Raw genomic sequence first — 26,695 nt, 5'->3', positions numbered from 1 at the left:
CAACGCTCACCCAACAGTGAGCATCTCGCCCAGTTCACTGCCATCGGCATCCACAAGAAAAACGCCCATCTAGGCGGCCCCCGGGGGCCCTTGGAGTAGGTGCCTCAAAGGACTGCGGCCTGCCCTGGGGGTCGTTCAGCACCTGGGCTTTGCATATGGCCCAGCAAGTGCAGCTGTGGCTGCAGCTCCATCCCTCAGTCCAGAAGTGTCCCCTCTGACCATGTCCTCTGGCCCCTCACAGCCCTCAACACAAGGCCTTCCACAAGCCAGCCCCAGCCTCGTAGCCCACTGCTCCCCTCCACGAGCCCCAACGCAGGCCCACTGGGGTTCTCTGATCCCTGAACACTCCATGGGTCTTCCTGACACCGCTGTGGTCAGATGGTCTACCAACACTGACTCAGCACCCGCTATGTGCCAGGCGTTACACGTGTGAACCCTCAGCCTCATCACAAGCCTGCACGTAGGTACTATTGTCCCAGTGGGAACATCGTTTGGGAACACTGTTCCCCACCTCTGTGCCTCTGTGGGTTGTCCCCTCAGCTTGGAATGCCCTTCCTGTTCCTTGTGCCTGACAACCTAAGGTAGGGCAAAGGCCAAGGCTGATCTCAAAGTCTTCCCCAGCCAGCCTCTAGCTCTGCTCCCTCCCAGGCCCTGCTACCCTACACTCCCCCGCTGTTCCTTGCCTGTCCAAATGTAGGAGTCCCAAGATGCAGGCTGCATGGAGGGCCCTCCAGTCAGGGGTGGCTGGGTACCTGTGGGCTCCCCACAGCCTGGCATGGAGCTGGGCAGAGAAGGCATCTGAGCTGGACTCATTGGTGGAAGTTCTCAAACACATGTGGAGCCTAGCATGCTTCCCTGAGGCAAGTACAGGTTGCCTCTTGGCATTAAAAACCACCTTGTTGGGCTTCCCTGGTGGCGCAGTGGTTGGGAGTCCGCCTGCCGATGCAGGGGACACGGGTTCGTGCCCCGGTCTGGGAAGATCCCACATGCCGCGGAGCGGCTGGGCCCGTGAGCCATGGCCGCTGAGCCTGCGCGTCCGGAGCCTGAGCTCCGCAACGGGAGAGGCCACAGCAGTGAGAGGCCCGCGTACTGCAAAAAAACCCCACAAAAATACAAACAAAAAGACCACCTTGTCTTGGTTAGAGCTCCTCCTGCCAACAACAGTATGCAGCAATGGCTGTTTTCTGGAGCCATTTTCCACCCTCAGAAAAACCTGCTGTTGACTATTCTGAGAAATCCACACAGTTTTTGGAAGCCCCTGGAATAAATGAGATAAAGTTTGGGACATGCCTGCTTCCTTAGGACCTGGCACATGAGTGTGTTACCTTCTTCTTTCTAAGCGCAATCCTAAAAGCAAAATCTCTCCTCTTCTTGACTCCAAATAGTAAAAAGAAAACCATCAACCTTTTCCTCCTTGCCTTCTTGGAAATCAAATTACCATAGAAGAAAGAACATGATTTCAGGTTCCTAGGAACTGGGTTCAAATCCCAGTTCACCAAGCTGTGAGACCTAGTGTGAGTAAGTTCATTAACATCTCTGAGCCTCAGTTTCCTGCTCTGTAAAATGGAACTTTGCAGGGCTATGAGATGAGCTGAGATAATGTACATAAAAAGCCTGGTACACCAAGGGCCCTCAATGGAAGTTAGCCGTTTACATTTATTGTTATGTGACTGGCATTCCTCCAGCACCTACCTGCCTGTTTCCATCCCTTGGGCCAGCCTGCAGGGTCCAGGCAGAGATGACATTGAAGGCCTTGACCACTGTGCAGGTGGGGAAGAGGGAGGCCAGGTACTCAGCATTGGACTCATGGTGCCGAAGGTGCTCCTGCTGTGTGGGGTTGCTCACGTCCACCAGGATCTTGCCGGCCAGCTGGTCACTGAGACCACATAGCGTGGAGTAGTGTTCCCGGAACATAGCCACGAAGATGACCTCTGGAGACCCCACTGCCTCCTCCTGGAGAGTCACTTGTGCTGCTGAGGGGAACAGCCCAGCCGTGCGTTTGGGGTTGCGGCTCCCCACCACCACGCTGAAGCCGGAGCCCACCAGGCGTGTGGCCAGGGAGCGGGCAAAGTCCCCGCTGCCCAGGATGCCCACTTTGGGAACCTCCCTGGGGGCCTCGGCAAGGCTGCCGTCACTGTCCACCAGGTGGCGGCTGATGAGTGGCTTGTCCATCTCTCCTGATGTTCTGGTGGCTAGAAGAGAAAACAGGAACTTGATCAGTGGAGGGCTTCTGGACTGCCCCTCCTACCAGCTCCCTCTCTTGTCCGCTGGAGCTGCACGGGGGTCCAACATTCACCCAACAGGACTTTATGAGTATTAACATGTGTGAGCACGGGGGCACAAGCTGAACAAGACCCAGCCCCTTCCTGAGGAGGACACAGCCTCCAGAAAAGGAGAGGAAAGGACCTCTGCCCTCCACACTCTGTCCTTTGTCCTGAGTTATTTCCTTGGTACAAATCTGCAAGCGTGAGAGTGCTGAGAAAGAAGGGTATGGAATTTCTGTGATCGATGCTATGCAGGGCCATACGTCTTCTCAAAAGGCTTATGTAATGGCCAGTGTTACTACCCAGGAGTGACCCAACCTCAGCATCACTGGGTTTATCCGATTACCAGGAAGGGTAGACATGTTCCTGTGCTTGTTTACATTTTGCATTTTGGGATGGTGTCTCTGATGCTCTTCTTTAAGTAGATGACGAGCAGCTTAAAGGCAGGGACCTCATCTTATTTGACTTTGGATCTCACCATTTGTCCCAAGGCCTGGCACAGAGCTAGTGTTCAATGTTTGCTGAATGAATGAACACTGAAATCCTACTGTCTGAGGGTGGGATTGGAGTGGGACATGACAGTGAATGGGACCCTAAGATTGGGTGGGTGCCCTGGGAGCTCCTTTACTAAGTCTGAGATATGAGGGGACATGGAGGAAACCCTGGACTTGGGCCACGAATTTATAGTAAACTTGGGTGGGAAAATTATTTGTTTTAATGGTCACCAACTTCTAACTGAAAGTTGCTATTTTCTTCAAGTATGAATGTGAGCAGCAACACAGTAGTATTAGCCTACCTGTGAGTTTGTCACCATTAATGACCAATGTCACATCACAAATTTAATTGTGAAAGAACTCTACAAATACAATTTAAACTCATCATTATTTCAAAATTATGGTACGTGCAACACTTAAATACAGAAAGCAAATATTAACATATCTGAAGGGAAAATAGACAACTTTATAAATAACAGTAGGGGACTTCCCTACCCCACTTTCAACCATGGATGGATCAGACAAAAAAAAAATCAGTATGGGAACATTGAACTTGAACTGTACTTTAGACCAAATGAACCTAACAGACATATAGAGAACGTTCTATCCAATAGCAGCACAATACACTTTCTCCTCATGTGTCACAGAATATTCTCCAGGACAGAGCATATGTTAGGTCATAAAACACATCTTAACAATTTTAAAAAGACTGAAATCATATCAGGTATATTTTCTGACCACAATAGTATGAAACTAGAAATCAATAACAGGAGGAAAATTAGATAATTCACAAATATGTGGAAATTAGTACACTCCTGAACAACAAATGAGCCAAAGAAGAAATCAAAAGGGAAATAAAAAAAAAACTATCTGAAACAAGCAAAAATTGAAGTACAACATACCAAAAAGTATGGGATGAAGCAAAAGCAGCTCTAAAAGGAAAGTTTATAGCTTAATGGCAAAATGAAGAAAAAAGAAAGATCTCAAACAACTTAACTTTACACCTCAAGGAACTAGGAAAAGAACAACAAACTAAGTCCAAAGATAACAGAAGGAAGGATATAACAAAGATCAGAGTGGAAACAATTGCAATAAAGGCTAGAAACACAAGAGAAAAAAAAAATCAATAAAATTAAGACCTGGTTTTTTGAAAAGGTAACACTGACAAACCTTTAGCTAGATTCACAAAGAAAAAAAAGACTCAAATAAGATAAAAAAAGAGAGACATTACAACGGATAACACAGAAATACAAAAGATCATGAGACTATTATGAACAATTATATGACAACAAACTGGACAACCCAGAAGAAATGGATAAATTCCTAAAAACATACCATCTACCAAGATTGACTCATGAAGAAATAAAAAATCTGAACAGGCCAGTAATGAGTAAGGAGATTGAATCAGTGATGTAAAACACTCCCCCAACAAAGAAAGGCCTAGGACTGGGGGGCTTCACTGGTGAATTCTTCCAAACATTTCATGAAGAGTTAATGCTAATCCTTCTCCCACTCTTTCATAAAACTGAAGAGGAGGGAACACTTCCAAGCTCATTTTATGAGGCCATCATTACTCTGATATCAAAGACAGATAAGGACACTACATGAAAAGCAAATTACAGGTCAATATCCCTGATGAACATAGATGCAAAAATCCTCAATGAAACACTAGCAAACTGAATTCAACAGCACATTAAAAGGATCCTACACCATGATCAAAGTGGGATTTATCTCTGAGATGCAAGGATGGTTCAACATAAGCAAACCATTAAATGTGAAACACCACATTAACAGAAGAGGGACGAAAATGATATGATCATCTCAATAGATGCAGAAAAAAACATTTACCAGAATTGAACATACTTTCATGATAAAAACTCTCAACAAATTAGACACAGAACTAGGAATGTACTTCAGTATAATAAAGGCCATATATGACAAGCTCACACCTAACATCATACTCAATGATGAGAAGCTGAAAGCTTTTTCCTCTAAGATCAGGAACAACACAAGGGTGCCCACTCTTGCCGCTTCTATTCAACATATACTGGAAGTCCTAGCTTGAGCAATCAGACAAGAAAAAGAACAAAGGCATCCAAATTGGTAAGGAAGAAATAAAATTATCTTTGTTTGCAGTTGATGTGATCTTATATATAGAAAACTCTAAAGACTCCACCAAAAAACTGTTACAACTAAGAAATTAATCCAGTAAAGCTGCAGGATACAAAATCAACATACAGGGCTTCCCTGGTGGAACACTGGTTAAAGAATCTGCCTGCCAATGCCGGGGACACGGCTTCGAGCCCTGGTCCAGGAAGATCCCACGTGCCGCAGAGCACCAAAGCCCATGCACCACAACTACTGAGCCTGCGAGCCACAACTACTGAAGCCCTCATGCCTAGAGCCCGTGCTCCGCAACAAGAGAAGAATCAACGTACAAAAGTCGGCTGTGTTTCTATATGCCAACAATTAACTATCTGAAAAAGAAATTAATAAAACAATCTCATTTACAATACCACCAAAAAGAATAAAATACTTAGGAATAAATTTAACCAAGGAGGTGAAAGAGCTGTACACTTAAAACTACGGAACACTGATGAAAGAAATTGAAGAAGACACAAATAAATGGAAAGACATTCAGATCCAAAGCAATCTATATAAAACTCCCAATAGCATTTTTCACAGATACAGGAAAAAAATCCTAAGATTTGTATAGAACCACAAAAGACCCCAAAGGGCTGAAGCAGTCCTGAGCAGGAAGAACAAAGCTGGAAGCATCACACTTCCTAATTTCAAATTGTATTACAAAGCTATAGTAATCAAAGCAATATGGTACTGACATAAAAACAGACATAAACCAACGGAACAGAATAGAGAGCCCCAGAAATAAACCCATGCATATATGGTCAATTAATCTTCAGCACAGGTGCCAAGAATACCCAGTGGGGAAATGACAATCTCTTCAATAAATGGCATTGGGAAAACTGGACATCCCCATGGAAAAGAATGAAACTGGACCCACATCTCATGTCATACACAAAAATCAACTCAAAATGGATTCAAGACTTAAACTCAAAAAAAAAAAAAAAAAAAGGTAAGACCTGAAACTGTATTACTGTCTTAGAAGAAAACACTGGTCTTATCAATGACTTTTTTTGGATTTGACACCAAAAGTACAGGCAACAAAAGTAAAAGCAAACAAGTCTAGTCTGACTTAAGTCAAACTAAAATGTTTTTGCACAGCAAAGGAAATAATCAACAACATGAAAAGGTAACCTATAGAATGGGAGCAAATATTTGTAAACCATATATCCAATAAGGGGTTAATTTCCAAAATATATAAGGAAATCATATAACTCAATAGTTAAAAACCCAAATAATCCAATTAAAAATGCAAAGGAACTGAACAGACATTTTTCTAAGGAAGACATACAAAGTCTGAAGTACTGGAAGTCCTAGCTTGAGCAATCAGACAAGAAAAAGAACAAAGGCATCCAAATTGGTAAGGAAGAAATAAAATTATCTTTGTGGTCAACAAGTATTATAAATGGTCAACAAGTATTATAAAAAGATGCTTATCATCAGGAAAATGTAAATCAAAACCTCACACCTTTTAGGATGACTAGTGTCAAAAAGTCAAAAGATAATAAGTGTTGGCACACATGTAGAGAAAAGGGAACCCTTGTGCGTTGCTGGTGGGAATGTAAATTTGTACAGCCATTATGGAAAACAGCATGGCGGCTCCTCAAAATATTAAAAATAGAACTACCATATGATCCAGCAATCCACTACTGGGTATTCACCCAAAGGAGATAAAATCACTATCTTGAAGAGATCTGCACCCCATGTTTACTGCAGCATAATTCATAGTAGACAAGATAGGGAAACAACCTCAGTGTCTGTTGATGGATGAATGGGTAATGCAAATGTGGTGCATACGTACAATGAAATATTATTCAACCTTAAAAAAGAAGGAAATCCTGACATTTGCATCAACGTAATGAACCTGGAGGATATTACACTAAGTGGAATGGACATTACACTAACAAACGCTGCATGATCCCACTTACATGTGGTTCTGAAAAAGTCAAACTTAGAAGCAGAGAGTGGAAAGAACGGTGACCAGGAGAAAAGGGGAGATGTTGGTCAAAGGGTACAAACTTTCAGTTATAAGATGAGAGATCTAATGAATATTATGGTGGCTACAGTTGATAATACTGTATTATATACCTGAAATTTTCTAAGAGAGTAATTCTCAAGTGTGCCCAACACACACAAAAATGGAAACTATGTGAGGTGACGGATATGCTAATTAGCTTTATTGTGGTAGTTAGTTCACAATGTATATGTATATCAAAATATCACATTGTATACCTTAAATATACACAATTTTATTTGTCTTTCATAACTCAATAAGGGTGGGGGGAAATTAAAAACTAAAATTATAGTAAATAATAGATTCTGTCACTAGATCTTGTGACTTAACATAAAGAATCATGCATGTTACTATTACACGTCTTTTAAAAATATATTTTAGGGACTGTGTTTCAATATAGTAGGTATTCTTTGTAACCCTATGTAATTTTATGTATGTAAGAAGAGCGTTATTCTGAGCAGAAGTTTAGGGGCTTCACCAGTCAATGAATTCACGGGGGTCCTCGGCATAGGAGGGTTAAGAATCCCTGCCTGGAACCAGTGGAGCTGCAGGGATGGCTTTTTAACACCCTCTTCCCACTTTCCACAGAAGCCTCCTGGCACGTGCTACACACTGGGTGAGGTGGGAGGCACAAGATCTAACACAAGGGGGTGCAGGGGAACCAGGAGGCTGTGTCCTGGCTCTCCCACGAACCAGCTGTGTGTCCTTGGACAAGCCCCTGTGCCTCTCTGGGCCCCAGCTTCCACCTTTGTAAATGGAGGTCACAATCTCTGCTCCGAGATGGCAGACAATGCAATCTTAAAATGCTTTGAAAACTGACCTGGACGTTTTACAAGGGGGCAGCAGCAGCTCCTAGCTATGGGATGGCCACCACGTGCCAGACACTGCTGTAGGTGATGTGTGACGCGTTGACGAGTGGCGGTCATCCAGTCCTCACAGAACCCCATGAAGTAGGGCCATTATTATCCCCAACTTAAAGAAGACGAAATGGAGGCTCAGAGAGGTTGAGAAACCTGCTTCAGGTGGCACAGAGGGGAAGCGGAGGAAGGAAGAATGGGACACAGGTCTGTCGGCCTCTGTAGTCTGAACTTCCCCAAGAGTCTTACTGCCCAGATGGAGGACACTGACCTGTCCAGCAAGTAGCAGAGCTGGGACCACTCTGGCTGAGAAGAGAGGGTCAGTGTGGAAGTGGACGCAGTGACCGAGAGTCAGGGACACGTGTTGCTGTCCTGCGTCCGCCAAATACAGGCAACTCCCCTAGCGTCTCGCGCCTCTTAAGTGGTTTCAGAGCATCGCCCTGTCTCTATCACAGACACCAGGGACCAGCTGAGCTAAGCCCCTTCAGGGTCATTTTTTGGGGGACACACAAATGGAGGGGCCATGACCACACAGACATACAAGCACTAGCCAGGGCCTCCACGCTGCTCAGGCCAGGCTGACTGTGGGCTCAGACGGGGATTGCCACTCCCTGAAAAACGGGAAAGAGCGTCTTCTGCCTGGTCTGGGTACAGGATATTTTTCCAAGTGGTGATGATCTATGCTTTGTAGACACAAATGGGCCTCCCGAGGATCCCCGGAGCCCAGGCTTAGAGTCCACGGGCTGCCTTAGCACCCGACTTACCGTCGGGTAAGCCTGGGTTCTAATTCTCACTCTGCCACCTTGGGCCTGTCAGTGCCTCAGTTCCCCAGCTATAAAAGGGAGAGATCACAGTACCTTCCTTATGGGGAGGTTGTAGGAATGAAGCCAGTGTGGGTATAGCACTCAGAACAGAGCTCTCGGTATGTCGTAAGCACTGGGTGGATGGCTGTCGGCAATGACGCAGACACTGGTTGCCAGCACTGTCCCAGCAGCGGGGGTGAGGCAAAGTAAGGATGTACAGACCCTGTCAGCACCTCTGCAGCCCTGGGAAGAGGGGCGAGTGGTGACAGGGGCCTTGCAGGTGGCCTCAGACTCCCAGGCCAGAGCCAGGGATTTGGGCCAAGGTAACTGTAAATCCCTCCCCAGGGACTCCAGCCCTCCCTATGGGTCAGTCATGACTGGGACAGATACCCCAGGGCTTTCCCCAGTCCCTGCCTCAGCCACCTGGAGACACCAGTCCTGGGGCAGGTTTTGTCCCTACGGGGAGGGAGAGTCACCACGCTGAGGCCTTCAGGTCGTCTTCACGTTTGCTAGCAATTTGGAGGATCCCAAGTAGATCCCCTCCTGGACAGAAGCCTCTCCTCCGGCTTTGCTCTCTCTCTTCTCCCTCCCATCTCCTGGGCAACTACCACGTGCTGAACACTTAGGAACATAAGGATGAACAAGATGTGCTTCCCACTTTAGGATGGTTTATAATCCTGTGCGTGTTGGGTGGCATGTCCACCCATGAGTGGATGCAGGGAAGGAAGGGATGGGGCTGCCAAAGGGGCAGCCAGGGAGGGCTTCATGGCACACACAGCATCTGCTGGTCCTTGCAGAGCCCCGAATGATTTACAGCCTCACGGCAAACCTGAACCAGCCCAAAGAGAAAGCCAATGAGACCTGGACCCTCCTGTCCTCGTTTATCTCGAGACTTAGCATCACGACGGGGAGAGGAAGGGTTTGGGGCTGGTACTCAAGGCTCACTGTTGAGAACCTCATTCGGTCCCCTTTTGGGGACCCCAGACGAGGCAGCTGCAGCAGAGGGAAGCCAAGGGCATGGGCCTGACGGCCTGGGGCTTGTCCCAGCTTTGCCCCAAACTGGCCCTGGGACATGAGAGCATCTGGGGACCCTATTAAACATCCCAGACTTATGGTCCTACGGGGCCCTGCTTTTAGCGGCAGGGTAAATGGAAATTAAACGTAAAGCACCTCTAAAGTGCTTGCTACCAAAATTTGATCCTTGGGACAGGAAAACGCCAGGTTGTAACGCCTCCTTCCCCTCCAGCTCGGACGCAGGGACACAGCCACCTGGGCAGAGGTGCTGGGTTCTAATCATAGCCACGCCCATCACTCACTACCCAGGTGCCTCTGCACCTTAGTCCCCTCACGTTTAAAATGGGGACACGAATTGTACCTCTACCATGCCTTGTTGTGAGGATGGAACTAGTTAACGAGACCTCAGAGCCACCTTTTCTGGCTGGTGCTATGTGTACACGTGCGTGCGTGCGTGCGTGCGTGTGTGTGTGTGTGTGTATTCTCTGAAGTGCTTCACGGGCCTTTCAAAATTCTTCCACCCTCCCAGTGCCCAGCACAAGGCCTGCTGCTGGCGTGATGCTGGTGAGGGTAGGACAGGTGGTAGAGTCCTAGAGGCCCCAAAGGTCCAGCAGACTCCTTGTTGCCTGTCCATGTGGCCCAAAGGTGAGAGTGCCTAATCCTGGCTGGGCCCTGGCTCCCTGGCTGTTCTAGTTACAGATCTGGGGGTGGGGGGAGGAATCCAACAGCTGCTGGGCTTGGGGGGCCTGCGGCCTGCACACACAAACCTGCCCGTTTCCCCCTCCCAGGTTGCGGACGAAGCAGCACGGAGGCCCGGACGTGCAGGCACTGGCACCAGCTACGGTTCCCAGTCCTCTCTGGGTCTCTGCCTGCCTTGCCCGGTCTCGCCTCCTTCCCGGCAGGGCCCTGACATGGGCTGTTTGTGGCTGGGAGCCACGCCTGGCCCACTGGCCTACCTGCCAGCTCCCGTCCGCTCTTGGGCAGGCCAGCGGGCCAGGCGTGGCCCCCAGGCACGTGGGCAGGCAGGGCGTGGACAAGCCCGCAGCCTGTTCTGCACGGGCAGCACGCAGCCCTTCAGACCCCAGTGGCCGGAGCAGGCCACGGCCGGGAAGGGATCACCATGGAGTTGGGTGTGGGTAGGTGGCGGTGGGGTGACCAGCTGGGCAGCCGGCGGCCGGATGGTCTACAAGCCAACTGGGGTGCCGCCCACCCCCTCCCAGCCTCCCAGAGGCTGACTTAGCTAGCACTTCTGGCCTCAGGGACTGACAGAGGAATATGGCCCAGTTCTTGTCCTCAAGCAGCCCACAGTTATCTTCAAACTTTAGTTTTAACATTAAATCTGGGGGGACACATTCCTATTACTGCTCTATTTATTTATAAATATATTTAAATATGACTGGTGCACTATAATGTTATATACAGAATAAATCGTATATAAACAAATGTAAAGAGATAAGTCTAAAATTTAAATACAGACAGAAGCTCTGAGCTTTCTTCCTGCTCCCAGGGATGACCCCTTACCACCCCTGGGGAGGTCCACACCCTCCTAGACACCTGGGTCCCTGCGGAGTGACAGGCGCAAGACGCAATTGAACAAGGTCTCCTGAGAGAGGACGCTGCCTTCAGGCAGGGCAGCTGGGCGGCTTCCTGCAGGAGGTGGGCCTGAGCTGAGCCTTGAAGGATGTGAGAGGGAGCCTGGAAAAGCCTTCTAGAAAGAAGAGCCTGTGTGAGCAAAGGCCCAGGGGCCGAACAGCAGGTGTCCACGGACAGCTTGCGGCCCCGGGGGCAAACTGGTGTGTACCTACAGCCAGCACCCGGGAGTTGGCAAGCCATAAATGAAAACACAATTCTTGACCAGAACTTTTTTTTAAACCTAAAAATTACAGGGATGAAAAGAGTATGGATCCGAGAGGCTGAAACTCTGGGTTCTATCCCGACGATTTCCTCACCAGTAGACACTGGACAAGTTACATCTTCCCTCTAGCTTCATCATCTGTAAAATGACTGAGGGCTGCCCGGCTTCGCTCAGTGAGCATGGGGTAGTTAAGGGCCTGGGGCTTTGCCTGTTGGCTTCTCTGTGCACCCCTGTGCCGCCCCACTCCCAGTCAGCTTTGGGAGGGTAGATAGAGATCACCATGCTTGTTCCATGGCGCGACTCCAAAACCCAGCTCTGTGCCTGGCACACTGCAGAAGTTCCGTGCATGTTTGTGGCCAGAGATACACATCACGGGAGCTTACAGCTTCAAACCTTACTCTATTTTGTCCTTTGGGGGCAGAAATCCTTCCAAAATGCAGTGTATATTTCAAGAGAAGGCAGTCAGGTCCTCACCCAGAACCCAGAGATCAACCTGAGCTGCAAGAAGGGATGTTCTTGAGTCTCGTCTTGTTTCCATAGGAAAGTTCTATAGCCTTATATCCTCCCTCACTGTCAGGATATTTATCACAGCTGTCAGCCTGCTGGCCTCTTAATTAAAGCCCTCCCGGGTCCTGCTCACTTGCTGTGGACAAGAAATACAGATAACACACTATCAAGAAAGTGAAAAGACAACCCACAGAATGAGAGACCAATTTTACAAATCATATATCTGGTAAGGGACTTGTTTCTAAACATATAAAGAACGCTTACAACTCAATATTAAAAAGACAACCTATATAAAAATGGGCAAAGGATTTGAGTAGACATTTCTCCAATGATATACTAGCTGTCAATAAGCACATAAAAGGATGCTCAACGTAATAGCCCCCAGGGAAATGCAAATTAAAACCATGGGATACCTCTTTACACCCAGTAGGACGGCTTAATCAAAACAAGACAGAGAAAATAAGTGTTGGTGAGGATGTAGAGAAACCAGAACCCTCATCCACTGCTAGTGGGAAAGTAAAATGGTGTAGCCACTATAGGGAAAAGAGTCTGGAAGTTCCTCAAAAAGTTAAACACAGAGTTTCTATATGCCCCAGCAATCCCACTCCTAGGAACATATATAACCTAGAGAAATGAAAGCATATGTACACACAAAAATATGTGCACCCGGGCTTCCCTGGTGGCGCAGTGGTTGAGAATCTGCCTGCTAACGCAGGGGACACGGGTTCGAGCCCTGGTCTGGGAAGATCCCACATGCCGCGGAGCAACTAGGCCCGTGAGCCACAACTACTAAGCCTGCGCGTCTGGAGCCTGTGCTCCGCAACAAAAGAGACCGCGATAGTGAGAGGCCCGCGAACCACGATGAAGAGTGGCCCCCGCTGGCCACAATTAGAGAAAGCCCTCGCACAGAAACAAAGACCCAACACAGCCAAAAATAAATAAATAAACACATGTGGGGTTAAAAAAAAAAAAAAGGTTGGCCCAGTTTAAAAAAAAAAAAAAATAGGTGCACCAATATTCCTAGTAGCACATTCACAATACCCAGAGTGGAAACAACACAAAGACCATCAACTGACGGATGCTTCAACAACATGCGGTTTATGCACACAATAGAATAATATTCAGTAATGAAAAGGAATGAGGTACTGATACATGCCACAACACGATGAACCCTGAAAATATTACGCTAAATGAAAGGAGCCAGTCACAAAAGGTCACCTATTGTATGATTCCATTTATAGGAAATGCCTAGAAATAGGCAAATCTATAGAAACAGAAAGTAGAAGAGAGGCTGCCAGGGAGTAAGGGGAGAAGGGGTGGGGGAAATGGTACAGGGTTTCTTTTTGGAAGGGATGAAAATGTTCTAAAATTGACTGTAGTGGTGGTTGTACAGCTCTGTGCATACACGAAAAACCACTGGTTGTTTACTTTAAATGGATGAATTATATAGCATGTGAATTATAGCTCATTAAAGTTGTTACAGAAAAGCTGAGGGCTTCCCTGGTGGCGCAGTGAGTGGTTGAGAGTCCGCCTGCCGATGCAGGGGACACGGGTTCATGCCCCAGTCCGGGAGGATCCCACATGCCACGGAGCGTCTGGGCCCGTGAGCCATGGCCGCTGAGCCTGCGCGTCTGGAGCCTGTGCTCCGCAACGGGAGAGGCCGCAGCAGTGAGAGGCCCGCGTACCGCAAAAAAAAAAAAAAAAAAAGCGGAGATACCACACAGCCTGTTATTAATGTGTGTAAACTAAGAATAAACATGCTTTGGTGAGAGTTTAAGGACTCTTCAGTGAGCTTAATGCGTGAATTTTGTGACATCAATGCTGGTGATTCTGCAACCTTCCAAAGTTATTTCTTAGCTGTTTTCCAAAATTTGAGGTTTCTAAGCCCCAGGACCTCTAGCAAAGTGAGGCTTATGTTGGTGTAGGGGAGATGGTACCATGGGCTAAACAGCCCTCTTGGCTCCTGAGTGGGCCCTGCAGCTTCTGCCCACACAGCTACTTCTCTGCACTCCACCCCATGCCAGCAGACAGCTGTCCTAGAGCCACACTGGACGGCATGCGAGGAAGGGTACTGAGGCCTGCGGCCCACCCTGCCAGCTCCCAGGGTGGGTCAGTGAATAGGACAGATGTGTTCCAGTGAGAGGGGACTGGCAGGCATCCTCTGCTACTCACCCAAGTGGCTGAGGGTTTATATAAAGACATATGGCTAGAAACTGGCACACAACTGCAAATCTGCTTGCGTTAGGTCCGATCCATTCGTCTTTCCCCACCAAACGCATTCCCTCCTTAACGAGGCAGCAGATCAGCCCCCGAGAGCCATCACTGGTCATGGGGAAGCTCGTCCAGCAGAATGTGGTCTCGGGAAAACATCTGGATGCTCTAGGTTTACTCAGGATCAGACGCCTTCGTAAACTGCGAGACAGGCCAGCAAGAACCCAGGCAGCTATGGGGTCATAGTTCAGCTGCGTCCCTTATTAGCTGGGTGGCTTTGGCAAGTCACTTTACCCCTCTGAGCCTCAGTTTCCTCATCTGTACAATGGAGTGATGTTACTTACCTGAATGAAATGTAGGAAGGATTAGATGAGATAAGCCAAGTGCCATGGTCTGAACCTGTTAAAGTCACACAATTTTCAAGATGTTCCTTTCTGCCCAGGAGTTTTAAAAACCTTTGGTCTGTGTAACGCATACATAGAAGCGCCTAAATCAATACACGGTGTTCTCTGCTGAACGGAAAAATTTACTCTGAAATTTTCTAAAAATAAGCTCTGAGATAATGGTCTGATCCGCACACAGTTCTCACCAAGACAACTGGAGGAAAAGACTTGCTGCTCTTTGGGACTCGGGAAGAGGTAAGAAGAGGGGGGCAGTAGAGCAGGGAGGGGTATAGTAGGGAGAGGCTGGTGGTCAGGGGCAGGGCACCAGGGTGGTCTGGGACTGGGCAGTGAGCCCTCTAGGGGTTGCTAGTCCCAACACCGGGCTCCCTGCTGGGCTCCCTAATGGCTCCTCATGCCGTTGAGGTCCCCGGCCACCCTTCCTCACCAGCATCCCCAGCTCCTGGATCAAACCCTACTAGCTGCCTCTCTGCCTTCCCACCCCTTGAGAACAGCCCTTTCCCACTGACAGTATTTCTCTCCTTCCTGCCTGTCTCCTCCCCGGACTCCAAGTTCCTTGAGGGCGAGAAAAGAGTGAAACTCACTTCTGTAATCCCAGCACTTAGCCCAGGGCCATGAGGTCAAGCCTGAGCTACACTGGAGTCATCTGGTGGGCCTGTTAAAACATACTGCTGGGCTGCATCCCCAGGAATTTTTTTTTTTTTTTTTTTTTTGCGGTACGTGGGCCTCTCACTGTTGTGGCCTCTCCCGTTGCGGAGCACAGGCTCCGGACGCGCAGGCTCAGCGGCCATGGCTCACGGGCCCAGCCGCTCCGCGGCGTGTGGGATACTCTCGGACCGGGGCATGAACCCGTGTCCCCTGCATTGGCAGGTGGACTCTCAACCACTGCGCCACCAGGGAAGCCCTTCCCCAGGATTTCTGATGCTGCCGGTCATAGGACCCCCGGCTGAAAATCACTGCAGTAGATGTTCACAAAAGGTCTATGTGAGGGGTGAGTGAATTAATGCATCACTTCTCGAATTCTTATAGTCGGGCCCAGCTCTCCATAAAGCCCTCCCTGACCCACAGGGCCCCTGGTATCAGTATCTCCCCTTATGTTCCTCTTGGTCTTGAGGGTCAGGTGTGTGTGCCCCATTGCTGCACACCCTGGCCTCCCAAAGCTGGCTCCTTCTGGTAAGGAGAAGGTGGTCCAGGCCATGGCGGCATTGCCCACTCAGCCAACGAGGCAAACCCTCCAGGAGAGTCGCTCCCACGGTCCCCTCCCCTCCTGTACGTGGGTCACCAGGCCCACTGCAGGCTGAGGGTGAAGAGAGTAGTAGAACTGGGAGACCACACAGATCCTGGGGACCCAGGAGCCCCCAACACAACAACTGGGGTGATTATCCCAGAGTACGAGTTTCCTGGATGACCTAGAATTCAGACGGCCTGACACCATATTCATGACTTTCTTTCACTAAGATTTAATAGCCAGGCCTGGAGCAAGTGCTCACGGGCACAGAGGCAGGAGGGTGGTCAGTGCTGGTTGCGAGGGGGAGGGAGTCGGTGGTCAGCGCCAAGACCAGGGGCGCAAAGCGGGAAGATGCTAGGGCCCCCGTGCTGCCCAACCCCAGGGGCGTGATTTACACTGTGATCCGTGTGAACAGGGCCCTCTGGAGATGTACAGTGCACAGCCTGTACAGTTTGATGCAAAGGTTGGTCCTGCCAATGCTCATCTGAAAAATCTCCTCATTTGTTATTCCCTGAGTACCCACTGTGTACCCAGCAGGTGTTCTGGCAGGTGGCTAGAAGACGGCTTGTCCTCTTGGGACTCTTGGAAAGGCCAGCTACACCCCGCAGCCAAGAGAGAAGTGCTTGCAAGAGGGCGTGCCCAGCTCTCGGTAGCCAGGGAGGAATGCCTGTCTCTGCCCAGGGAGGTCAGGGCGCTGGCGTCTGGAAGCAGCCAGGACCCCTTAATCCCACCAGGCTAGAGGCTGTCGGCAGTGGCCGCTGAACCTGCAGCCTCAGCACCTGGGGTTGGGTGGCTTCTTGCTTTCTGGGGACACCCGCTGCTGCAACCCCTGGGACCAGATGGGTCTCGTGGGATGTTGCTGTCCCCACCTTCCCCCTTGCCGTGGCGTAAATCTGCGGATTCAGCAATGGGCACCCTGCTCCTGGGGAGGCTGGAGGACGGGAAAGGGGCAGAGGCAGGCAGCCGAGCCAGAGAGAGGCAGCTCCTGGGGCTCCTGCCGAGGAGCTCAGCCCGCCTCACGTGGCCAGTTTCTTGGGTTGGGGTGCCTAGGCTTCCCCAGCTCTGCCCTGCTGATGGGCCACCTTTTCCAGGTGGCCTCCGCACTCCTGTCACATTACCACTGACTGCACACACCGGTTCACTCATCTGTCACCCCGCCAGACTGGGGGCCACTTCCAACTCATTTCTGTGTCTCTAGCATCCAGCCTGGGGCCTGGCACCATGTAGGTGCTCGATCAATGTTTGTGGCTTGAATGACTTAACTGCTAGATTCTGTGCCTGAGGGCAGAGTGCGCTTGAGTGAGTCCTGGCTGTTATCCCCAGAACCTAACTGGGGTCCTCCTGCACCCAGTGGGGATTCAATCATACAATGCGTTTCGAGTCCCTCTGGTAGCCTGGTCATACTGTTAGAACTGGGCAGACATTTCACTATTTGACGAACTTTGTAACACAGAAGACCAAGGCACAGCTGTGCTTAAACACTGCAAATAAACAGAATAACACAAATGCAGCTTAGCTTATGCAACTCTGGCAAAAGTAGGAAATCAAACCCCATACCTGAGGCACATCAGGGTGCAGCCTGGTAAGTGCATACCCAGGGAAGGAGGCTTCAGGGATGCTGGGTCGATGGCTCCAGGGCCCAATGAGCCTCTGAGCCAGGGGGTGGAGCGGTCTGCCCAGTCTCCATCAGGGAGAAGCGTCTGGGGCAGGTGAGGCCCAGCTGCGGCTTCCGGCAGATGGCCTCCGTGGCTTTTCCCAACCAAGGCCCGCCTGATCTATAGTCTCGACTCTGGCCATCCCCCCTTATGCTTTTTTCTCCCGCTCAAGTCATAGATTTAATCTCTGTGCCTGGAAATTCCTTTTCCTCCAAAGGACAAAATTCACAGTGCAGCAGAAAGGCCACTCCTCTGTGAAGTCCTCACCCTACCTCCCCTTCAAGGCAGGATGAATGCCCCTCCCCTAGTTCCCTTGGCTCTCTGCAGCACAGGTAACAGGATGGAACCAGCACACGATGGCAGGTACTTTCCTTAGTACCTACTTGGACTTAGAGGTCCAAGGGGTGGATGGCGGTGGGGTCCCTAGCCCCCTTTAATCTCCGTCACCCCTCCCCATGTGCTAATGTTAGTATGAAAACGAATACCCTTGGTATGAATAATTTACATTTCCCAGTCAGGTAAAGTGAATAACACCTCCTACAAAATCGTTCCCATTTTATAGATCTGAAGCAAATAATCTAAGTAAAAAGCCGGCTACTTGCTATGCAAATAGAAGCAGCTTTCAGGGAAGTCCCCTAGTTCCCCCTTCCCTCCACATGACTGGCCCTGAAGCCACATCATGGAGAAATCCCGGGACTCCCCGGGGCTCTGAGGTTCGCCTGCCCTCCCCTACCGGGATGCAGCTGGGAGGTCACATCCCGGCACCCAACTAGTGCCTGGCAGCTGCCACATCACCGTCGATCAGGAGTCAAAGAAGAGAACTTACTGTGAGGCGGGGCCCGACTCAAACGGTGGGGAGACTCTGACTGTGGACTTGTACACTCAGGGGATCATTACTTCCATTTTACAGATGAGAAAACTGAGGTTGAGGCCCCACTGTTGGCTCTTGCTCTAGTCCCGTCCAGTCCCTGCATTCAAGCTGCCTCTGGGGCAGTGAGGCTGGGCAGCTCGTGGCCGTGGGCATGAGTTGTAGCCGGTTACCTGGTCTACATGGGGCTCTGAGGTGGTCTTGGCTTCCTTGTGGCTCTCCCTCTGCCCTGCTGAGCTGCCCAAACTCATACTTTCCAGCCTCTCGTTCTCAGGCTGTATCTGCAAATCTGGGGCTGCCCTCTTCTCCTAGATTCTAAACCAAGGCAGCGCAGGCCTTCCCTCGCTGATCTCAGGTGAATGGGTCCAGGGGGCAAGAAGGAGGTGCTACCTGAGTCCAGGTGCCCCTCACACACACACACCCTCCCCGCCGACAGCTAACTTGAGGGGAGACAGCATAGAAGATGCCAGTCTCAAATCCAGGTTTAAAAGCTGGGTCATAGCCATACACATCTTAATTGGTGCATTTCTATTTTCTCTGTGGGCATTTTGCCTTTCTGATGGACTCTTACAAACATTTTACTGTTACATTTCTTGTAAGACTGCCTGGAATCGTTATTTAGACATCATTAAAAAATCATTATAGTTTTAAAAAGAAGGCTGAGGAGCTCCTACAAAAGAGAATACGAGAAGCACGGGTGCATACACGCTCATACAAGCCTGTACACACACAGATACACGCATGTGCAAGTGTGGTTGGACAGAAAGGAGAGGTTTATCACCACACCGCTTGCAAAATAGAAGTGAATGAATAATTTTTAGGGCTTTATACAGACATTTAGATTTTTGGAACATTCTAGAGAAATCCGGTTTGATTACTTACACCAGTCGTTCTCTGATAAACCAACCCAGAAGTGGTTACCGATAAGTAAAATTTACAATTCCCAAATGGACCTGCCTTCCACAGAAATACATCATAAACACGAACCTTTTTTTTTTTTTGTAACACACCAGAACCCGCAAAGCTCTTGTTCTCATTAACTGAAGGCACTGTGTGTGATAAATCCTTAAACCCCTTATTCTGAAAAGGTTCCTGACTTAACGTGCACGTGATAAGATCTCCCATCTTGGCAAGAACTTCACCAGACTGTGCTCTTTGGTGCCAGTTGCCAAACGGGGGCTCCCTGAGGTGCCGGGGTCCACTTAAGCAGGCCAGGGGCTCGTGGGGCTGGAGGGAGGGGCCCACACACTGCCCAGGCCACCTTGGCTCTCACCGGACTCACCCACGACAGGCTGATGTGAGGGTCTGAAGCACGGGTCCTTGACAGCCTCACTGTGATCTGGCCACCCGTTCCTGCTGGGGTCTCCCTCTGACCTGCGCGCAGCCTGACTTTGGTTTTGAAGACAGGCGGATGCTGAGAAGGCGTGGGACCTGCCACGGGCCAGGCTGCCGGCCTCCTCAACCTGCACTCCAGTCCCTGGCTGCAGGGAGTGGACGGGGTAGTGACTGCTGCTCGGTTTCAGAGTGCACTGCGGGAGAGTGGCTCTGTCTTCATACTTCCTGTTTAGGGAGGAAACCTCACTGGTGGTAATTAGTGGCTCAGAGTCAAGTCTCTTTGCTACAGGAACTGAGGCGGGACAGACAGCAGAACCCAGGATACATAAAATGAATAAACGTCATCCACTGCAGGGCGGACTGCCTCACCACAGGGCTGTGTGTGTGTGTGTGTGTGTGTGTGTGTGAGAGAGAGAGAGAGAGAGAGAGAGAGAGAGAAGGAGAAAGAGAAAGAGAAAGAGAGGGACGCCTTTACTTCTCGGATACAAAGCCGAACGTAATGGCTGCAGACAATGGCAATCTACCAGTTGCTGGGTGGGTGACGCATTGCAATCACTGTGGCTGTCACTGGCTTAGTGATAACTCGTTACGTTTTGTACCAGCAAAGGCTTCACAGTCGTCTTTACTTGCTAGTCTGTGCCCATGGTGCGGAGAAAGACAGACAGACAGGAGGACCCACAGAAAGACAACCCTGTTCGGAGGGCAAAGCATGGATGGGGTGGGCCTGCCCGTGCCGGTGACCCTGCTCTGCCAGCGACCCTGGAGGCCACACCAACAGCACAGAGGGAGGCTAGAGGTTTGGAGGCTTTCGTATCATTAAAGTTAATTATGCCAAGTTCAGTCTCACGACAGGTGTATTTGTTTGTTTTCAACTGGTTGGAAAACTGATTCCCGATCTTGGGAAACTAGCTCTGAGTAAGCCTGGGCATCCGGGCCTTTGATGACCAGAATACATCACCCTGGGCTCCTGACAGGTTTACTCTTATTACCAGCAACAGATCGGGGCCTGCACGGTTCTCCGCTGTGCCTCCTAGGACTTGTCACTTCTGCTCGAGCGCACCCGCCTGTGGGCAGGGGCATTCTGGCATCTTCTGTAGTCCAGCCTAGGCCAGCACGTGCAGACCGACTTTCCCCTACTCAGCTCACCCTGCCTCCTTCAGTCCCCGCTGCCCCCCACTTCTGCCAGGGCTGCTACCTCCACCTGAAGTCCTGACAGCCTCATGGCCATCCAAATGCCCCTTCCCTAAAGACCCAGCCTGGGCCCTTGGGCCTGCCAGTTACCTCCCAGCCCCCCAGAGTCCTGAAACCCTCTCCCCCGCTCTGAATACAGAGGCAGCTGTTCAGGTGGGAGATCTAGTTAGACAGACCTAGGTGTGAATTCAGGTTTGGCCGTGTACCAGCAGTGTGAGCTTGGGCAGGCTATTTTCCTCCTCTGTTCTGATGGTTAAGTGAGACAGCGAACATGAAAGCCCCAAACCCACATCTTAGCGTTGCTCTTACTTACGCATGTCCTGCGTTCCACTGTGGGCCACCAGCCACAGGCAGCCCTGGCCTCTTCTCCCTCTGCCGCCTGGTAGCATTCTGTATCTTCACTCAGCTTCCCAATTGACTACAAGCTCCCTGAGGCCTCTCCACTCCTGTGTACCTACCCAGCCCCCAGCCTCAGTGAGGCTGGTAGACGCCTGCGGGCTGGGGGCTCTCGGCAGTGCTCTAGAACAGTGAACACCAAATCGCCCAGGAGTTTCGGCAGCGGACTTCCGGGCAGCTCTGTGCGTGGAGCCGCTGCCTGATGCAGTAGTTGGGGTGGGCTCAGCACGCTCTGTTCCCATCAGAGCTACCGGCTGGTCTCCTAGCCCCTTGGAGAAGCTGCAGAGTCAGGAAACCGCACTTCCTTCTGAAAGCAAACCCGCCAGGTATGAGCAGACAGGATGTCCTGGCACACCCCCATGGCTCCAGCTGTGATGTCCTGTCCCCTGGGGTTCTCCCTGAGCTCCCCCCAGTCTTGGGATGCCCCCTCTCCCCTCGCTTGCCACACATAGCCACGCCGGATCAGAATGTTCAAGAAGAGTTGTAGCAAAAGTTACGGGAGGACAAAAGGCAGCCAAGCCAGAACTCACAAAGCAGTCAGGTCTCCAGCCTCCAGGCTTCTAATCCAGCAACACCAGGAGGGCGGGGCTTCCCCGGATGGAACGCCCTGAGCCCCATCACAACCCTTGGCCACCTGGCCCGGCACGTCTTGCTTTCTCCCCTTCCAGTTCCAGGCGCCACCTGACTTCCAGCCAGAGTGGAGCCATCTCCGCAGACCAGCCGCAAAGGGCGTGCGTGCCCTGACCTGCAGCGGCGGCTCAGGCCGCATCCAGTGCGTTACCGACCCAGGTACACGTCCGACTGGGCGCTCGGGCTCAGCACAGGCCCCTTGGATCCCAAAAGGCCCGTTTGGGTGACTCCACACGCCCTGTGTTTGGCCGTCCTGTCTTTGCGCAGACTCCCCCTGGGGGGCCCGTCTCACAGGGCCACCTGAAGCCCCCTAACATCCTCAGCTGTGAGCCCTGAGTCATTCAGCTTCAGAGAGACCTTCACCCCGACTGCAGGGCATGCTGTCCCCCTCCCAAGCCCGCCAGTCAAATCACAGGCCTACCCTTCCCACAGCCTGACGGCCACCATAGGCATCGGACGCTCCAGGAACAGGAACGGTCCTCCCGTCACAGAGCCGGCACACCGGCTCTGGGAAACCTGCTGTCTACACGTGAACCAAGAAAGCTTAGGCCCACTCCCCGTGGAAAGCTTAGGAAGCCCATTCACCAGCCCCTAAATTCCTCTCCATTTACCTGTGACTGATTTGATAGTCTTGGGGCTGCATTTTTCACAGTTTAATCTCCTAATCGGAGAGCTCCAAAAGGCTGAAAACTGTGTTGTGCCCCGACCCCACCTGGCTCTCGTTAAGCAGAAGAGGGAACAAGGAGTAAGTTACTGCCTGATTGCAGGACAATCAGGGCTCACCCGTCGCACGTTCTGCCCGGTGACTGTGGTGACCGATGAGGACAGACTGATTGGAAAGAGTAATTCTCTAGTGACAGTTTTCTGCACCTGAGGAGGAGGGAAACATTTTGCTCTGGGTTGGAGTGCCAATGCAGGGGTTTAGGATCCTGCATAAATTAGCAGCCACCGATCCCACCCTGACAGCAGGCACAGTGGTCAATACCTCCAGCTAGGCGGGAGCCGTCTCCGCTTTGGAATCCTGACTGGCATTAGCTGTGGGACCTGGGCCTCAGCTGCCCCACTTGTGTTCAGACATAAGTGGAGGGCGTGGGTTTTCGTGGGATGATAAATGGCAACCGACACTCATCCTGCCAGAAGTGGGACTCAGCCAGGTCCTGAGTGCCTGGCACCAAGTCAGTGCTCAGTAAATGCTGAAAGAATAAACGATGAGGCAGAATTTGGACAAGCATAGAGTTAGTGGTTAGGAGCACAAGTCTGGGCTCAAAAGAATGGAGCCTCGTGTTCTTGGGAAAGTTACATGGCTGGGAGAACAGCACCGTCTACTCGTAAGAGAGTCGGAAGGTTTAAGTGTGCTCACACACATAACATGCTTGGCGTGTGGGAAGCGGGACGCTCAGTGATGGTGACAATTGCCGTTTCAGGTGTGAAGGAAGAGGTGCTCACGGCACGTCAAGGATGTGAAGGGCTGACATGCAGAGGTCTGGGAAGAGCGGGGCAGGCTGGACGGGCAGGTGGGTCCAGCTGCAGCGAGCAGGCAGAAGGAAGTCAGACTTGAAAATCACCTAGAGCGCCCTGTCCCCCCAACCCTTGCCTCCCCACCTCCAAGTTCTGTAATCTCCACAGCTCCCAAATTGAGGCCTGGGCCCGAGGTCAGGTCTGCGACAGAGAAGGGGAGCATGGAGGCCACGCTCTAGTGAGCCGAGGGATTCAGAGCCGAAGAGCAATGGGCCTGGAAGGTCCCCAGCCGACTTTAACACAAACTCTGGGGGAAGGGGGAGGGATCTGATATTTACTGCACTCCTAAAACCCAGCGCTTCACACAGTGCACATACACCACCCCCGGCAGGCATTATTGTTCCTGTTTTACAGGAAGATTATGTCCCAAGCCCTTAGCAAGGTTTCGTAGACGAAGCAGGTTCAGAGAACTGAGGACTTGGCCAAGGCCACATGGTAAAGAGCTGTGATTCAGACTTGGGGGTCCACCTGACTGCAAAGCCAGGTGCCCGCCCCTGCAGGCAGCCTCTCCACTGCTCAGGTGTGCGGTTGGGCTTTAGTCCTTAAATTTCCCTTTTCAACTACCTGAAGCCCTGCGCAATACTCTGAGACGTCCAGCGAGGGAAGGGCCCTGAGTTAAGGACGGGAAACTTGAAGGGGAGAGGAATTTACCTGTTCGGCATCTCTAGGCTGGAGAGGGCACACCTATGGTCCCCGTGTGACCAGGCCCGGTCCTGGGGAGCTCAGCGGGCTTGGGGCTGGCTGTCCAACCCTCCAGTGAACAAATGGCCCGGCCTGAGCTCCCTGCGAGCTCTGAGGCCAGGGTCACCCCATGCCAACTCCAGGCCTTCCTCCCCCAGGCCTGGCTGAGGCTACCTGTCCACCATTCAAGGCCTCCTTCGGGGAAACCTTTCTACCCCAGTGATAGCCCCTGCCCCACTACGTCCATTCATCCATCAGACATTGATTAAACACCTGCTCCAAGGTGACCCCTCTGCCGGCCACTGTGGATGAGTTAGATACAGTGCCAGCCCTCCAGGCACTCCTGACTGGATGTAGGAGGGGTTCACTCTGCAGAATTGGATTCAGCCAGCTGTGGGTAGGACCTAGGCACCTGTTTTTTTTTTTTTTTTTTTTTAAGAAACCATGCAGGTGACTGAAGGGGCACACCCAGGTGAGACTCTTTGGTCTTGTGGCTATTCTGACCCCCAGTACTGCATCCTTCAGGCTGCCACAGTCCTCTGAGAACATGGCCTGTCTCTTCTCCCACTAGCAGGCTCCTCTGGGCTCTCAAGTCAGATAAATCCTACTTTTGCAACTTGCTACCCGGGTATCCTTGCAAAATACCCATGCTCTCTGAGGCTCAGTTTCCCCGTCTTAAACGAGATAACTGGTGCCTTCCTATGCTGAGGATTAACTGGGATATTGTGTGCAAAGCAAGATGTCTGGCACAGATGAGCGCACAATAAATGTCTGCTATTAATTATATCATCACTGCACTCTGATGGACAGAAATATTTCCCTGTGGCTATTTCCAGAATCCCTACTTCTGGAGCTGGAGAGGCGGCCCTGGAAACCCGCAAGGCCTCTCCGCGGAGTCCTCTGCCGGGGCTCCAACGAGACCTGTCTGCATTTTCCCCCGTGGACCCAGCCTCCTGGCCCTCAAAGGAAATATCAGCTTGTCGTACCCTCCCCTTCACCTATCCAGAGTGAACAAAGTTCCAACCACACCTCTCTGGGCAGCCTGCCCCCGATTTCGGGGAAACGGGCAAGGGAAATGGGGTAAGTCTGCCAGGCTCCGCGGGCAGAGCACACTGGTGCGTCCAGCCGCCTCCCGATCAAGGTCGGGAGCCCCCGCCCCTGCCGCCTGCCTAGCCCGCCCACCGCTCCCCCGCTCCTCGGAGACCGCGGGCCCGAAGCTGCGGGGAACTGGGGGCCGGAGGACTTGGCGGGTCCGCGGGCTGGGGCGCGAGAGGCAGCAGCCCGGGGGCTAGCGTGGCCCCTTCAGTCTGGCCCCCGGCGCAGGCCGCGTCCGGCCTGCCCGGCCAGAGTGGCGCCTGAGGTTTGCGTCCCTGGGGAAGGAAGGCGCCCACGGAGTGGGGGACCCAGGACCCGGGTTCGCTGCCGCCGGGCACACGTGGCTCGGTCCCAGGGGCCCAGGTCTCCAGCACGCGCGCGCCGGCGCGCGACGAGGGCGCTCCGGGGCGGGCTCCGGGGCGGGGGGCGAGCGGGCGACGGGTCACTCACCTCTCAGGCCCGCCGCTCGGAGCAGCGGCGGCGGCAGAAGGTCCGCGGCGGCGGCGCTGGCGCTGCCCGGAGGCTCCTCCTCTCCCCCCGCCCCACCTGCCCGCGGGGCCGGACCTGCGGGGGAGGTGGCCGCCCGCCAGGCCGCTGCTGCTTATCCGGCTCGGCCGCCTCCCCTGGGGCCACAATCGGAGAGCCGCAGGGTCCTCGGGCGGCAGGCACCGACGATCCTCCGCCCCTCAGCCCCTGGCCTGAGCTTCGGACACGTGTTGATCGGCGCCCCCTTCCCCGATTTAAAGGGTGCAGAACTCCCGGACCAACTCTTAACCGGGACGAGGGGGGCTTGTGGAGACCAGGGTAACTTCTGGAACCCCCTCGCTCCCTTCACCTGAGGGACATCTCAAATCCACGTCCATTGTATAACCGAGGTTGAGTGGCAGGCCAAGTTCACACAGGTGGCAAGAGGCCAGGGCACCAGAGTCAACCTGGCTTCCTTCCTTCCTTCCTTCCTGCAAGGGGAGCAGGCAGTACAGGCCCCTCCTGGACGAGGCTGCATCCCGGCCTTTGGTTCCTTGTTTCTCCTCTGTCCCTTGTCTACCCTTAGGACAGAACTCTGACCCTCCTGAAGTCCTCAGTTTCAGGTCCTGGGAGCTGGTGGAGGGCCCTTAGGAGCTTGTCTCTATGTCTAGACTTCCTGGGCTTCAAACCACCCCTCTGCCCCTGAGAAAGATGACCTCCAGCCCTGGGCACTGTCCTCCCCTCCCCCATGCTAGTGGCATCCCGCACAGCAGTGAGTCAGGTGCAAGTTAAGGATATCTTTTGGGTACCTTTCTAGAGGTGTGTGCCTTCACCTGAAGCCCTTTCTCACCTACAACCTCACATCATGTGCTGCTGACAGCTCTACCTCCCCCTTTTACAGGTGAGGACATGGGGACCCTGATGGTTGTAGGGCACCAATGTCACTCATCTTCTGGGAGGCTGACTGGGGGTTACCTGAGTCCTGTGACTCTTTCTGGATTATTCCTGTAGTACATATTCCGCCAGCCCTTGATAAAGAGCTTCAAATTACTCCAGGATAACAACCTGTTC

General features: G+C 51.7%; 1 protein-coding gene across 1 annotated transcript in view; it reads right to left on the bottom strand.

Moving 5' to 3' along the window:
- Positions 1–25,653, bottom strand: part of STEAP3 (STEAP3 metalloreductase) — a 43,099-nt gene extending 17,446 nt beyond the window's left edge. The window contains exons 1-2 of the mRNA XM_060301509.1: positions 25,610–25,653; positions 1,693–2,192 (exon numbers count right to left, since the gene is read on the bottom strand). Coding sequence (XP_060157492.1) covers positions 1,693–2,172 — 480 coding nt within the window. The 5' untranslated portion in view covers positions 2,173–2,192; positions 25,610–25,653. The remainder of the gene's footprint in view (positions 1–1,692; positions 2,193–25,609) is intronic.
- Positions 25,654–26,695: the final 1,042 nt, after the last annotated feature.

The sequence above is a fragment of the Globicephala melas genome, chromosome 7, assembly GCF_963455315.2.
Source record: "Globicephala melas chromosome 7, mGloMel1.2, whole genome shotgun sequence".
In the NCBI taxonomy this organism is placed as follows: domain Eukaryota; kingdom Metazoa; phylum Chordata; class Mammalia; order Artiodactyla; family Delphinidae; genus Globicephala; species Globicephala melas.
This window is presented reverse-complemented; position numbering and strand designations above follow the sequence as displayed.